The following is a 15,428-nucleotide window of genomic DNA, read 5'->3' on the forward strand; positions in this document are numbered from 1 at the left end:
AGCAGAATTAAATAAAATAGAGAATAGAAAAACAATTGAAAGAGTTAACAAGACCAAAAGCTGGTTCTTTGAAAAGATCAACAAAATTGATAAACCACTGGCCAAACTGACAAAAGAAAAACAGGAGAGGAAACAGGTAACCCATATAAGAAATGAGATGGGTGGTATTACAACAGACCCAACTGAAATCAAAAGAATCATAATAGAATACTATGAAAAACTATACTTTAACAAATTTGAAAACCTAAAGGAAATGGACAGATTTCTAAAAACTCACTACCTACCTAAACTAACACAGAGGTAGAACAACTAAATAAACCCATAACAAAAGAAGAGATTGAAAGGTAGTTAAAAAACTCCCAACAAGAAAAAGCCCTGGCCCAGGTGGGTTCACTGGAGAATTCTACCAAACTTTCAGAGAAGAGTTAACACCACTACTATTAAAGGTATTTCAGAGCATAGAAAAGGATGGAATACACCCAGACTCATTCTGTGAAGCCAGCATAACCCTGATACCAAAACCAGGTAAAGACACCACAAAAAAAGAAAATTACAAACCAATATCCCTCGTGAACATTGACACAAAAATCCTCAACAAAGTTCTAGCCAGTAGAATTCAGCAACATAACAAAACAAACACTTCACCATGGTCAAGTGGGATTTATACCAGGTATGCAGAGATAGTTCTACATTAGAAAAACAATCAGTGTAATCCATCACATAAATAAAACAAAAAACAGAACCACATGATCTTATCAATTGATGCAGAAAAGGCATTTGACAAAGTCCAACACCCATTCATGATAAAAACTGTCAGCAGAAAAGGAATAGAAGGGAAATTCCTCAATATAATTCAGGGCATTTATACAAAGCCAACAGCCAATATCATCCTAAATGGAGACACTTTGAAAGCGTTCCGCTTGAGAACGGGAACCAGTCAAGGATGCCCTTTATCACCACTCTTATTCAACATTGTGCTGGAGGTCCTAGCCAGAGCAATTAGGCTAGAAAAAGAAATAAAGGGCTTCCAAATTGGTAGGGAAGAAGTCAAAGTATCTCTGTTTGCAGATGATATGATCTTATACCTGGAAAACCCCAAAGAATCCACAAGAAAACTACTGGAACTAACAGAAGATTTCAGCAAAGTTTCAGGATACAAGATAAACATCCAAAAATCAATTAGATTCCTCTGCACCAACAAAGAGAGCCTCGAATAGGAAACCACCAAATGAATACCATTTACAGTAGCCCTCAAAATGATAAAATACTTAGGAATAAATCTAACCAGAGATGTGAAAGACCTGTACAATGAAAACTACAGGACACTACTGCAAGAAACTAAAAGAGAGCTGCATAAGTGGAGAAACATACCTTGCTCATGGATAGGAAAACTCAACATTGTGAAAATGTCAATTCTACCCAAAGCGATCTACAGATACAGTGCAATCCTGATCCAAATTCCACCAGCATTTTTTAATGAGTTGGAGAAACAAATCACCAACTTCATATGGAAAGGTAAGAGGCCTCGAATAAGTAAAGCATTACTCAAGAAGAAGAACAAAGTGGGAGGCCTCACACTACCTGATTTTAGTACCTATTATACTGTCACAGTAGTCAAAACAGCCTGGTACTGGTACAACAACAGATACATAGACCAATGGAACAGAATTGAGGATCCAGATGTAAATTCAACCACCTATGAGCAGCTGATATTTGACAAAGGCCCAAAGTCCGTTAATTGGGGAAAAGACAGTCTCTTTAACAAATGGTACTGGCATAACTGGATATCCATCTACAAAAAACTGAAACAAGACCCATACCTCACGCCATGCACAAAATCTAACTCAAAATGGATCAAAGACTTAAATATAAAATAAAAAAGGATAAAGATCATGGAATAAAAAATAGGGACAATGCTAGGAGCCCTAATACATGTCATAAACACAATAGAAACCATAAGTAACAATGCACAAGCACCAGAATAGAGATTAGATAACTGGGAGCTCCTAAAAATCAAACACTTACACTCATCAAAAGACTTCACCAAAAGAGTAAAAAGACAACCTACAGACTAGAAAAAAATTTTTGACTACAACAAATCTGATCACCGTCTAATCTCTAAAATCTACAAGATACTGCAAAACCTCAACAACAAAAGGACAAATAACCCAATTAAAAAATGGGCAAAAGTTACGAACAGGCACTTTGCCAAAGAAGATACTCAGGCAGCTAACGGACTACATGAGGAAATGCTTATGATCATAAGCCATTAGAGAAATGCAGATCAAAACTGCAATGAGATATCATCTCACCCGAACAAGGCTAGCATTAATCCAAAAAACACAAAATAATAAATGCTGGAGAGGTTGTGGAGAGACTGGAACACTTATATACTGTTGGTGGGAATGTTAAATGGTACAACCACTTTGGAAATCAATTTGGTCCTTCCTTAAAAAGCTAGAAATAGAAGCACCATACGGTCCAGCTATCCTGCTCCTTGGAATATATCCTAGAGGAATAAGAGCTGTCACATGAATAGATATATGCACACCCATGTTCATTGCAGCACTGTTCACAATAGCAAAAAATGGAAGCAACCTAGGTGCCCATCAATGGATGTATGGATAAACAAATTATGGTATATCCACACAATGGAATACTATGCAATGATAAAGAACAATGAAGCCATGAAACATAAAATGGAGGAAGCTGGAGGTCATTATGCTGAGTGAATTTAGTCAGTCACAGAAGGACAAATATTGTATAAGACCACTATTATAAGAACTCAAGAAAGGGTTTAAATACAGAAGAAAACATTCTTTGATGGTTACGAGAGTGGGGAGGGAGGGTGAGCGTTATTCACTTACTAGATAGTAGACAAGTTTTATCTTAGGTGACGGAAAGGACAGCACACACTGTAGGGGAAGTCAGCACAACTGGACTAAACCAAAGCTAAGAAGTTTCCTGAATACAATCAAACACTTTGAGGCACAGAGTAGCAGAGGTAGGGGTCTGGGGACCAGGCTTTCAGGGGACATCTAGGTCAGTTGGTATAACAAAGCTTATTAAGAAAATGTTCTGCATCCTACTTTGATGAATGGCGTCTGGGGTCTTAAAAACTTGCAGGTGGCCATCTAAGATGCATCAGTTGGTCCCAACCACCTGGAGTAAAGGAGAATGAAGAACACCAAAGACACAAGGAAAATAGCCCAAGAGACAGAAAGGGCCACATAAACCAGAGACTTCATCAGCCTGAGATCAGAAGTAGATGGTGACCGGCTACCACCAGTGACCGCCGTGACAGGGAACACAACAGAGAGTCCTGGATGGAGCAGGAGAAAGGTGGGGTGCAGAACTCAATTTCTAGTAATGGTCTGACTGAGACTGGAGGAACCCCGGAAAGCATGGCCCCTGGATTCTCTATCAGCCCAGAACTAAAACAATTTCCAAGGCCAACTCTTCAGACAGGGATTGGACTGGACTGTGGGACATAAAGTGATAGTCGTGAGGAGTGTGCCTCTTAGCTCAAGTAGATACATGAGACTAAACGGGCAGCTTCTGTCCGGAGGTGAGACGGGAAGGCAGAGAGGGTTAGGAGCTGGTTGAATGGACATGGGGAATCATGTGTAGAAAGGAGGAGTGTGCTGTCACAGTATGGGGAGAGCAATTAGAGTCACATAACAATGTATGTAGAAATTTTTGTATGGGAAAAAATAAAATAAAATGAAAGGGTCAGCAAGGATGAGTTTCTTCTGGAGGATCTAGGGAAGAATCCATTTCCTTGGTCTTTTCCAGCTTCTAGAGGCCACCTTCACAACTTTACTTAATCTTAATTCCCCTTTGCCTTGTAAGGTAACATATTACAGGTTCTGGGGTTAGGATTTAGAAATCAGAAGGGGGGGGCATCATTATTTGGCCTACCAGATATTTTTTTCATACTTGCTCATCAATAGCCACTTTAATAGACCATAGAGATGGAGAAACGATTTCATTGGCTCAGAAGAGAATTCTTCCTCTGATTTAATACTTATCATTTTAACTGAATTTGAGAAAAAGAGAAAAGAAATTAAACCTAATACTATAAGTTACAACAATTACACAGCCAAATCTAAACATTTTTGTAAAAATACCTGCTAAAATCAGTCATTGTAGACATGGCAGAAATATTACTATGTTCCAGACACTATGCTGAGTATTTTACAGATATTACTGCCTTTTAATCCTTAAACAACCCTATAATTAGGCATATTTTCCTCATTTTAATGCTAAGAAAGCTAAAGCTGCAAGACTTGCCAAATGGCACAGTTAATGAGAGATCCCAAAGTCTTCCTACTACACCATGCTGAAGTCTGTGAAATGTCAGTTGTATCCATCAATCAAGAAACATTTTCTCAGTATCAGTTAGAATCAAGGCATTCAAAGTATTATGGAAACAATAAGCAAGTATGAGACAAGATGTCTGTCTTTAAAAAATTTATAATCTAGTTGTAGATATAAAGCAAAAACACTTAGGGAAGTAGTATAACATAGTGTTGTAATGCATGAATTTTAGAGTCAGATAGCCCTGGATTAGAACCTTGCTCTTTCCTTTACTTCTTATGTATGAGCCTAGGTTTCCTCTCCTGGCTCATAGAGTTGCTACAAAAGTTAACTAATTAACTATACATTAAGTCAGTCAAGGGATATAGGAGTTCTGAGGAAGAAAAACTAATTGTGAAACCAGTTATTTCATGTTAAACTTGCAGGTATGTATAAGCAAAGATGTCTTGTATTTATTAATATCATGAATGGCAGTACAGTGAAGTGGTTAAATGCACTGGCTCTGAAAAAGAATGCCTGGTTTCAAATTCCATCTCTTTGCTAACCTCTTTGTGCCTCCGTTTCCTCATTTGTAATATGGAGATAAAAATAGTTCCTACATTATCAGGCTGATGAGAGGATTAAATGAAAAATGTAAAGCATTTAGAAAAGTATCAGGCACCTAATAAATGCCACGAAAGTGTTATTATTAGTATCAGGGACACACCTTGTATAGCCCATCCTTAGTGATCCATTGTAGTTGACAGTGATAGTAAAAAAAAAAGAATACATGTAGTCTCAATTTCCCACAGCTCTATAGGAGGTGTGCACAGCTGGGTAGCAGGTAGTATTACCAGTAGGATAAAGTGTACACAGATTTATCTGGTGCCTGCAATATACCTAGCTAGTATGCTTTGGTAAGAAAAAAATAGCATACACTCTTCATTACTATAAACCTCACTGGCTAGGTGGGGAGACAAAACTGATGGTGGCTGAAATAGAGACTAATTAAGTGGTAAGCTGAAGGTAAACTGACTCCAAGTGTAGTAGGAATTTAGATAAAGAAGAAATCATTGTGGATCATATCACCTTACTAAAGAAAGTAGGATTTGAAGTCAGCCTGGAATAATGGGAGGGATTTTATCAAGTGGTGATAAGATAATAGACAATTCTGAGTATAAGAAACTACTCAAGCTTGGAACCTCATGCATCTTTTGTTCTAACCTTTCCCTAACTTGTTAAATAAGCAGCAGCAGCAAAGAAAGGAAAAAGTGAATGAGGAGGCCACAAGTGCCATAAGCCCATGGAATCACGTTGTTAGGTAGCATTGAGTCGGTTCCAACTCATAGTGACCCTGTGTACAATAGAAAGAAACAGTGTCCAGTCCTGCACCATCCTCACAATCATTATGTTTGAGCCCATTGTTGCAGCCACTGTGTCAATCCATCTCATCGAGGGTCTTTCTCTTTTTTACTGACCCTCTGCTCTACCAAGCATAATGAACATCCTTCTCCAGGAGCTAGTCCCTCCTGATAACATGGAATCATAGATTAATGCTTATTCTATTGAAGGGATTTAAGAAAAAGTCGTCCATGGATAGAATTCAGGTGTTCAAGAACTTGGGTAGAGGATAAATTTACATTTTCATTTTACTACCTGCCCTACAGAAATTTATTATTTTCTCAATTATGAATATAGGCAACGGACCACAGTAGCATTAGCAGTAACCATGACTTTGTCATCAGTAGAAATCATAGATATCTCCATATAAGATTATAGTTATTGCAGGTATTCCAAAATATTGTTTATGTTCATCTCCTTTGGTAGCTATTAGCCCCAGTCCTATTCTTGTTATCTAGTGGGTTAATAATGAAGCACATATATTACTATATCAAAAATGAGCTTATTATTGATAACTATTTCAATGCAGTTGGTTTCCTTTGTAATCCAATACTTAAAAGCATTATTCTGAAAAGGGTCCATAGGCTTCCCCACATTACCAAAGAAGTCCATGACACTAGGATTGTGTTTCTATTTGTGAACCTGGGAATGTATTCGTTTTGTTTGTTTGTTTGTTTTTGGTAGCCGCATCCAGTATTGACTCATACTGAGCTTACCGTGCAGTCAACTAAATCCCTTTTTTGCACATGCTAATTTAGGCTATATTCATTCCCTAAAATAGGCAACTAGCATTACTGTCCAGCCAGTGGCTGGAACTGATTAACCAATAGCTTGAAATTATTATAGCAGCACTTTATAAAAATAATTTTTAACTACTTGGTAGGTAAAATAAGCAGGAGCAGCAAAGAAAGGGAATGGAACTAAATATAGAACTTAATGTTAACCACCTCAGATATCTTGAAAGATATTTTCTATATGCAGATATATCTGCCAAACAAACTTACGTCTTTCTTTTAAGAAGTCAGTGGTGTTTTTTGGTTCATTTTGTGGAAGTTAGGGGGAGAGAAAGACTGTTCTGGTTATTATTGCTGTGTTGTAAACCATCCCCAAAACTTTGTGATGTGAAATAATCATTTTATTGCATCCAGGGATTGTGTGGGTCGGGAATTTGAACAGGGCCCATAGCAAGGATGCTCCAAGGATGCTGGAGGCTGTAATCATCTAAAAGGATCGTCACTCACCTATGTCTAGATATCAGCTAGGACCGCAGCTGGGGCTGTCCTCCAGAGCACCTGCATATGGCCTCTCCATGTAGCATGGACTTCCTCACGGTATGCTGGCCTCTTCTTACACGGTGGTTGAATTTCTTACAGGGCAGCTCAGGGCTCCAAAAGTGAGTGTCTTAGTAAACAAGGTAGAAGCTGCGGTGCCTTTTATGGCCCATCCTCACGGGTCATGACGCATCATTTCTGCCATACTCTATTGACTGAAACAGTCACAAGCCCACCCAGATTCAAGGGAAGAAGAATTAGACTCTGCCACAATGCAAGGTTACATTGTAGAAGAGCATGTGGAACAGGCAGTACTGTGCAGGTACTTTGGAAAATGCAATCTGCACCTGTAAATAGGTGCAATACCATGCTAAATTAAAGTATTTCAACCCATAACCTACAGTGACAGTTTTGTAGAATGATTATAGAGAGAAAATTATTTTTCTTAATGACTCATATTTAGAGTTGAGGTTTATAATTATGTTATCTATTATTCTAGTAATGAAATTTATCATTTAATTAGGATTGGGAAAGGAATTACAGTGAAAATTTGATTTTTCCAAAACTTGCAGCTCTGTGTGTATATCAGCACATGATCTGAAAGCTACAAGTATTGTCTCACACATATAATAATGACAAGGAAAAAAATGTTCCGTATTTTCTCCACTAAAAGTTTTGAGTAAAAAAGGACCATAAGGGTAAATTGTACGGTATGTGAATTATAGCTCAGTAGAGCTGTTTTAAAATATATATAGAGAAAGAGCCATAAACAAATACTGAATTCTAGCTAATGGGATGCACAGTGAAGTAGTTAAGAGTAAAATATACTGATGTCTGCAACTTACTTAGAAGTTCACCAAAAAGAAGATTCATCAATGATGGATAGAGAGGTTAAATAGAGGGATGGATAGATATTTAGAGAGGGATAAAGCAAGTAACAGAAAAAGTTTAATTGTAGACCTAGGTGGGGTGTATATGTATGTTCTCCAAAAAACTCTTTCAACTTTTCTGTATGTTTGAAATTTTGTATAATACAATGTCAGGAAAAATCATAATGAGACACCACTACACACTTACTAGAATGGCTTAAAAACAAGTTTTGTAGTTTTGAGTATTTTCTTCACTAAAGTTTTGATGTAATTTTGATGAAGTGAAGTAAATTAGCTTGACTAGTACATCACCTGTTTTTATTCAAGTAATTGGGATAATTTCTTGATAATAGAGAAAGCAAAAGGAAAGAGGTGCAAAACCCCACCACAGTTTTATGTCTACAAAGTCAGAAACCTTTGAGACAAATAATTTAAATTAACATAATTTTGCCATTGGAAGAACTGAAACTCTAAATGTGTAAACAGAGCATAATCTCCATTTCTAACGCTATTTGCCCTGCTAAAGTCTCACACCTCTTTTTCTCCCTAGGCAATTACTTTTAATTTTTTTCCTTTTCTTTGACCTCAGCAATATGTTCCCTGTTTACATTATTCATGGAATCATGAAGGGTCACTATTGTCTGCCCAATTCCAAAATAGTTTGGCACTTTTTCAAATTATTTTGCTTGAATTGTACTGAAGTGGTTACCCGCTGACGCAGGCCTACCAGCACCCTTGTGCTACAGTCGGCCAAAAAAAAAAGGATGAAAGGAGTGAAAGTCTCCTTCAGTTGCTAAGCAAAGCAGTAGTTGGTAAGGAATAGTAACACTTTAGTATTTTTTAAGTCTTCTGGTAAAATTTGGACTCACTGAAGCATTTATACCTTAACTGAGAATAATACTAACTGATCTATTGAGGTTATTCAACAGAACAACTGGACATTTAAAATGCCTTTTTTACATGCCCACCAAGACCTAGTACTAACTCTGACATACTATGCAGAATCTTTGCTCTTAAGAAACATCGGCAGCATATCTAGGAAGAAAAGTTGGAGAGGACACCAGAGCATGAGCAGATTCGCACTGCAAGAGACAGCACAAAGAAGATAGGTGCCAGGTACCAGATGGAATGAAATCATATTCCCCTTGCTCTCTTGCCCAGCCTAAAAAGCCAGGCCAGGGAAGTTTGCGATCGTGGTACAGGAATGGGGACTATTGCTCAATGTTTAAACTACCCCATCAGGCAAAATTGCTATTCAATATGCTCCCAACTCCCTATTTTGTATTTAAAGGCTTGAATTCTTATCTGCAACTTGGCAGCTTTGGAAGCTGACTCATATTTTATTCTGCTCAAGACTTTCACTTCCAAGTACATATTCAGGCTTTGTTTGGTCAGTTTTGTTGATTGTGTGGTTGAATGCCATCCCTGGAAAGATGTGCTTTTAAGCTAGCATGAAGTCAATGACTTGCCTTCAGCATTCACAAGGAAGTTCTGAAGTTTCTGTTTCAAGGCTTTGACATGCCAGCAAGTATAAATCTAGTCTGATGTCAAGATGCCCTGTGCCAGTAGGTTGCTTTTGATCTTGGTCTGCATGATTTTCCTTGTGGCTGTTAACCTGTTGCCATTAAAAGAAACAGAATAAGATTATGGAATGTGGCATAGGTTGCAGGCACAGATATAGTTAGTATTTTCTATAACACCACTCTGGTTTGTTAGAACTTCTAACTACGTTGGCATTTAAAAAAAAAAAAAACTGTTTTCTGAAACTGTGTATTCAACTCCTGATTTTCCATTCAACCCATGATGATGCTTCCTGACTGCTCAGCTGGAATCTGGATTTGCCTCTTTCATTCAGCACACTTTTGAACCAGTGGCAAGTCTTGTTATAGGGAATATCTGGGGTAGCAAATTCAAATTTGGCAGCACCCTGGGGACATTAATCTATCAGAAAATATAAATGAGCAAATAATTTCTCAGGTGAAATGGTTCAGTTGAGAATAGTACTGGAATGAAAAACCCAAAGGTTGACCAAACTAAAACACATTTACAATTTATAGGATCCCCAGTCTTGATTTTGTTTTTATATGCTTTTATCAGGCTTGATCTTTTAGCTTTTACAGTTTAAATAATTGGCAATAACTTATTAACTGTTCTAATGCTGAGTTCACCTTTACTACTTCCTGACTGATGCCATTGTCTTCCCCGTTGCCTTCCTCACTTCTATTACTTATCTGTCTTAGCCTGATACACAGCCACATTGCCAGCAACTTCCACTATATGTTGTTGTAGAAATACTGTCGATTCAAATTTTGGATTAAAAATTGTTATCATGGTATAAACATTGTATTTGAAATATTTAAATAACTAAAATGTTCCTCAGATGAAAATAAACATATGCAGGTTGGCTATTAGAAGAGGAAAAAAAGAAGCTGGGGATGGGGGAAAGAAGAGAAGATCTCCCATAGGAAACTTTAAATATTATTTGGGGTGCTTTTTATTGTTGTTTATTTTCAGTGATTTTTTTTTTTTTTTTTTTTTTGTTCAAAGCACTGAAGACTTCAGAATTCAGGAAGAGGGAGATGGTACTTGATTTCCACTGCCTAGATGGAAGAGAATAGTAACCTTGGAAATATGGAGCTAGTGTGAACCACTCATTTTAAAATTCATATATGATGTTTATGATTACCATTATCTATACAGTTAGTCCCCAACTTACTACATGTTTGAATTATGACAAACCGCACTTAATGACAGTCTGTTTAGTTATTTTGTTGTACATGTTATCATTAGTAATCTGTGCCACATACAGTGTCGCAGCATGTAATTTGCTGATGTTATCATTCTCTGTAAGTTTATATGTAGTGTTTCCAACCTCCAAAAATAAATAAAGATCAGATTTATGAAGATACTGATAATAAAATTCAATAACAATGACAAGTAAAAAAAAAAAAGAGAGATATTTGACTTATGTCAGAACTGACGACGAAGCCATTGGAACTGAACCCCATCGTAACCTGGGGACTACTTGATAGTTTAATAACCTATCATCTGTGACTTCTCATTGATAATGCCTAGTGAAAGTGTCTATTTTAAAAGCCTTCTGTGGAAGAAAGTAAGCCTTGCAGGTAGGACCAACTGCATAATTAGCAGGGCACAGTGAAAATGAAAGTGTGGAGCCCCTTGTTCAAAATGCTGGGAAAAAGTGCTGTTAAAGATACTAAAATATAAAGTTTTTCCTTTTCTTCCACAGTCTCTCTCAACCTGTAATGATGCTTCTATTTGCTGTTTAAGGTCACGCTCCTTCAGGCACAGGAATGCTGCCAGGGCAAGCATAGACTTTCACAGGCACCTGTGGGTCTCACCCTGTGATTTGGGGCACACATGGCTCATCAGCTGCCAGGTTTCTCCTCTTGCCAGCCACCGGACTGATGCCCTGTGCCCCAGCCAGAGGTAGTGAAGTCGAGCTGGGCATCTCCTCTTCCCACAGACTACTGCCCCAGCCCACACTTGATGGGCAGCCAGCCCCCCAAGGGTATTGCAGCCTCCAGCGGGGACATACTAGTTACCTAGTTACCTAGATCAGAGACAAGCAAGAAGCTTGCCGCCACCAAATCACCCACCAAATGCCCTATGGCACTGTCACCTCAGGGTGGGACAGCTGCCTCACCACCCACCTCAAATACCATGGGGTAACGGCGCCTGACCCTGACCCTCCCTGCACTTTCACCTAGGTCCCAACCGGGAGCAAAGAGTGGCAGCAGTCACTAGGCAGAGTGGAGAGTTTCAGGGCAATCAGGGCCCAAAGCACCAGGAGATAGGTAAACAGGCAGGCAAGAACCCATCCTGGGAGGCCAGGAGGCAGGCATTGGTCATTAGCCAAGGCTCCAAGAGCCCCCCCAAACTCCCCTAGCTTTGGTGCAAGCTCCATTGTCCCATCAAACTTCACAAATTCAAAGATAAAATTATTAAAACTATCAAGACAGGACTTCCAGGCAACACGGTGCTATAGTCAGAAGCACCACGCCATCACTTGACAGCAAAGATCAGAAAAACTAAGTCAAACAGAGTCACATGTCAATCCTGAAACCCTAAGCATCAAGTGAAGAGATAAAGAACTCAGCCAAGCACCAAATGGAATAAGAAACTGACCGAGAACAGAGAGCAAGGAGAGATACATGCAGAGGTTCCCTATCAGCTACCACAGCACAGATCCGCCATCTTGGACTCCTATTGGAGATCAGCAAATGGGGGTATGAGAAAGCAGCTTCACGGAGCTTCCAGCAGGTGATAAAACAACCGGTAACCAGCAGTATAGGCTTTCCCACCCACCCCCAACCCTTTTTCACACCCACTTAGCCTCCTCTGCTTCCTTCAGCCAGTCTCTTGGCTGGGAAGCACCAGCTTCACCCCAGTGTCGCTTGGATTCCATCCTCCCAAACTGGCTGGCTCCCTGAGTGCCTTTTGTTGGCTGCTGGTGTTGCTTTTTTCCACTTCTTTAGATTTCTTCCTTACCTCTCACCACCTCCCACTCCTTTCTCTCAAATACCTGGCTCCATGTGCCATCTTTGCTTCTTCCTGAAAGTCTGCAAAATACCACTTGACTGTGAAACTGCTTCCCGGCCCATGCCACCATGCTGGTGGGAACCCCAGGGCATTTTTGTTTGTTTGTTTGCTCTGATTTGTTCTGTTTTGATTTGTTTGTTTTCTTTTTCTTTTCTCTGCTTGGAAGCCCTTTCTAGCCAGGCAGTACCACATGGCTTGGAAGCTACTCCCTTATTCTACGCAGACTCACAGGGACATCCCTGGGGGTGTTTCTTTTTTCTTGTCTTTTGGAGTTTTTTGTTTGTTTGTTTTTGGGTTTTTTTGTTTGTTTGTTTGTTTCTTTGTTTTGTTTTCCTCTCTCTCTTATTCCCTTTTTGTCTTTCTTCATTTCCAGTCTCTCGATTTACTCATTTTTTTTCTTTCACCCTTTTTCTTTTTTTTTTTTTCATTTTTGTTTTTCCCCATTTCTCAGTCTCTCAACTCTCCACTCCAATAGCGAGCTCCCTTAGCACTCTTTTTTGTTTGTGTGTATGTTTTTGGCTCCTGTTCCTCTCTCCTCTCTTTCATCTTCCCCATACCCATCTTAACTCCATACATTACAATCTACCCCCTCCTTCCTGCCTACCTACACCATGCGCTGAACATCACACTCCCAAGCAGCACAGGCACGGCCTACTGGAACCTGCCCTGCAGAGATTCCCGGTCCACACTGTCAGCCCTGGTATGTGCCACAAACAACCTATCCCAGCAACTCCCCTTCAGCTGGACCTGCCCCGCTGTACCATACCTGAGTGACTGACCCTGCCCATTGGAGAAGGAGGTGAAAATTATCGTGCCCACAGATGAGCAAACAACAAAGAACACACAGCCCGCCTGCTCAGACATAGCCAAATAAAACAAAAAAGCAGGACAAAACAAACAAATCTACAATAAATGAGGAAAATAACTGATGAATTCCCTGAAGACAGCAGACAATATCAAAACATTTCCAAAAACAGGACAGGATGGTTCCAGTAGGCATCCAAAAGAAAACACCAGATGACTTTCTAGTAGAAGAAAAGGCACTAGACCTAACTGATAAGGAATTCAAATCTCTAATATTCAGAATTATCCAAGAGTTGAAGCAAAAAGCCAACAAAAATGAGGAAAAAATAGACAAATTCATAGAAAAAGCAGACAAATTCATGGAAAATACAGACAAAAAAATGGAAGAAGTCAAGAAAATAATACAGGAACAAAATGCTAAAATAAGTTCACAACTAGAAATCATACAAAAACAACAATTAGAAATCCAAAAGATAAACAACAAGATTTTAGAAATGGACAGTGTCACAGAAGGGCTGAGGAGCAGGTTTGAAACGACGGAAGATAGGATCAGTGAAATTGAAGACAAACACTTGGATACCACTCTGTCTGAGGAAGAATCAGAAAAAAGAACGAAGAAAAATGAAGAAACCCTGAGAATTACATGGGATACAATCAAAAGCAAAAATCTGCAAGTGATCAGAGTTCCAGAACAGGGAGAGAAAACAGAAAACACAGAGAGGATAATTGAAAAATTGCTGACAGAAAACTTCCCCAATATCATAAAAGATGAAAAGCTGACCATCCAAGAAGCTCGACTAACCCCATATAAGATAGACCCCAAAAGAAAATCAAGGAGTATCATAATCACACTCGCTAAAACCAAAGACAAAGAATCCTGAGGGCAGCTCGAGAAGAACAAAAAGTGACATACAGAGGAGAAACAATAAAACTAAGCTCGGATTATTTGGCAGAAACCATGCAGGCAAGAAGACAATGGGATGACATACATAAAACCTTGAAAGAAAAAAATTGCCAGCCAAGAATAATCTTTCCTGCAAAAGTCTCGTTAAAATATGATGGTGAAATTAGGTCATTTCCAGATAAACAGAAATTAAGGGACTATGTAAAAACCAAACCAAACTTACCAGACTTATTAAAGGGAGTCCTTCGATCTGAGAACAAACATCAGACCACAGGCTGAATATAGGACACAGGATTGTACTAGCCAGATACCAACCTAGGAAATGAACTCTTAAGGACTATGCAAAACCAAAAGAATTATAGCAGGGAACCAGAGAGGTTAATCTGTAAATGACAACAGCATCAGAACAATAAAAGAGAGATTAAATGGTGCAGGTATAGAACCTTCTAATGGAGAGGAAGGCAAGGCAATACCAAGTAATAATAGACTGGTTCAAATCTAGGAAGATAAGGGTAAATTTCAAGGTAACCACAAAGAAAGTTCACAAACCTACTCATCAAAATAAAGAAGAAAAACATAAAGTCTCAGTAAAAATAAAACCTACAAAAACAAATGAAAAAAAAAATCCACAAACAAAAGGAACTCATCACAGGAGAGTAAGAGGAGTAATGAAAACGTCAGCACCACAAAAAAAAAACACTATAAAATGCAATCCCACTCCTAGGAATATACCCTACAGAAATAAGAGCCGTCACCCAAATAGACATATGCACACCTATATTCATGGCAGCACTGTTGACAATAGCAAAAAGATGGAAACAACCTAGATGCCCATCAGCAGATGAATGGATAAACAAACTATGGTACATACACACGATGGAGTATTATACAAAGATAAAGAACAATGATGAATCTGTGAAGCATCTCATAACATGGATGAAACTGGAGGACATTATTCTGAGTGAAATAAGTCAATCACAAAAGGACAAATATTGTATAAGACCTCTACTGTGAAAACTCATGTAAAAGTTTACACACAAAAAAACCATCTTTGTTGGTTACAAGGAATGGGAGGGATGGGGGAGAACTAAATAGACAATAGATAAGTGGTAACTATGGTGAAGGGTAAGACAGTACACAATACTGGGGAAGCCAGCACAACTTGTACAAGGGAAGGTCATAGAAGCTCCATAGACACTTCCAAACTCCCTGAGGGACTGAATTGCTGGGCGGAGGGCTGTGGGTACCATGGTCTTGGGGGAACATCTAGCTCAATTTGCATAGCACATTTTATAAAGATAATGTTCTACATTCTAC

General features: G+C 38.9%; 1 protein-coding gene and 1 long non-coding RNA gene across 3 annotated transcripts in view; both read left to right on the forward strand.

Moving 5' to 3' along the window:
* The window catches only part of ELP4 (elongator acetyltransferase complex subunit 4), a 276,959-nt gene that overhangs the window by 211,393 nt on the left and 50,138 nt on the right, over positions 1 to 15,428 (forward strand). The window contains exon 10 of one of the 2 annotated variants that reach the window (XM_023737996.1): positions 10,388 to 10,545. The exons of the other annotated variant lie outside the window; for it this stretch is intronic. Within the exon in view, the coding sequence (XP_023593764.1) occupies positions 10,388 to 10,393 (6 nt within the window). The 3' untranslated portion in view covers positions 10,394 to 10,545. Of the gene's footprint in view, positions 1 to 10,387; positions 10,546 to 15,428 lie in introns of those variants that run through there. 2 annotated transcript variants of the gene reach the window in all.
* On the forward strand, positions 5,735 to 9,593 carry LOC111821854 (uncharacterized). Its single transcript, XR_002825191.1, has 2 exons — positions 5,735 to 7,031; positions 8,843 to 9,593. It is a non-coding gene; the product is annotated as an uncharacterized LOC111821854 (long non-coding RNA).

This window comes from Trichechus manatus, unplaced genomic scaffold (genome assembly GCF_000243295.1).
Source record: "Trichechus manatus latirostris isolate Lorelei unplaced genomic scaffold, TriManLat1.0 scaffold00006, whole genome shotgun sequence".
NCBI classification, from domain to species: Eukaryota; Metazoa; Chordata; class Mammalia; order Sirenia; family Trichechidae; genus Trichechus; species Trichechus manatus.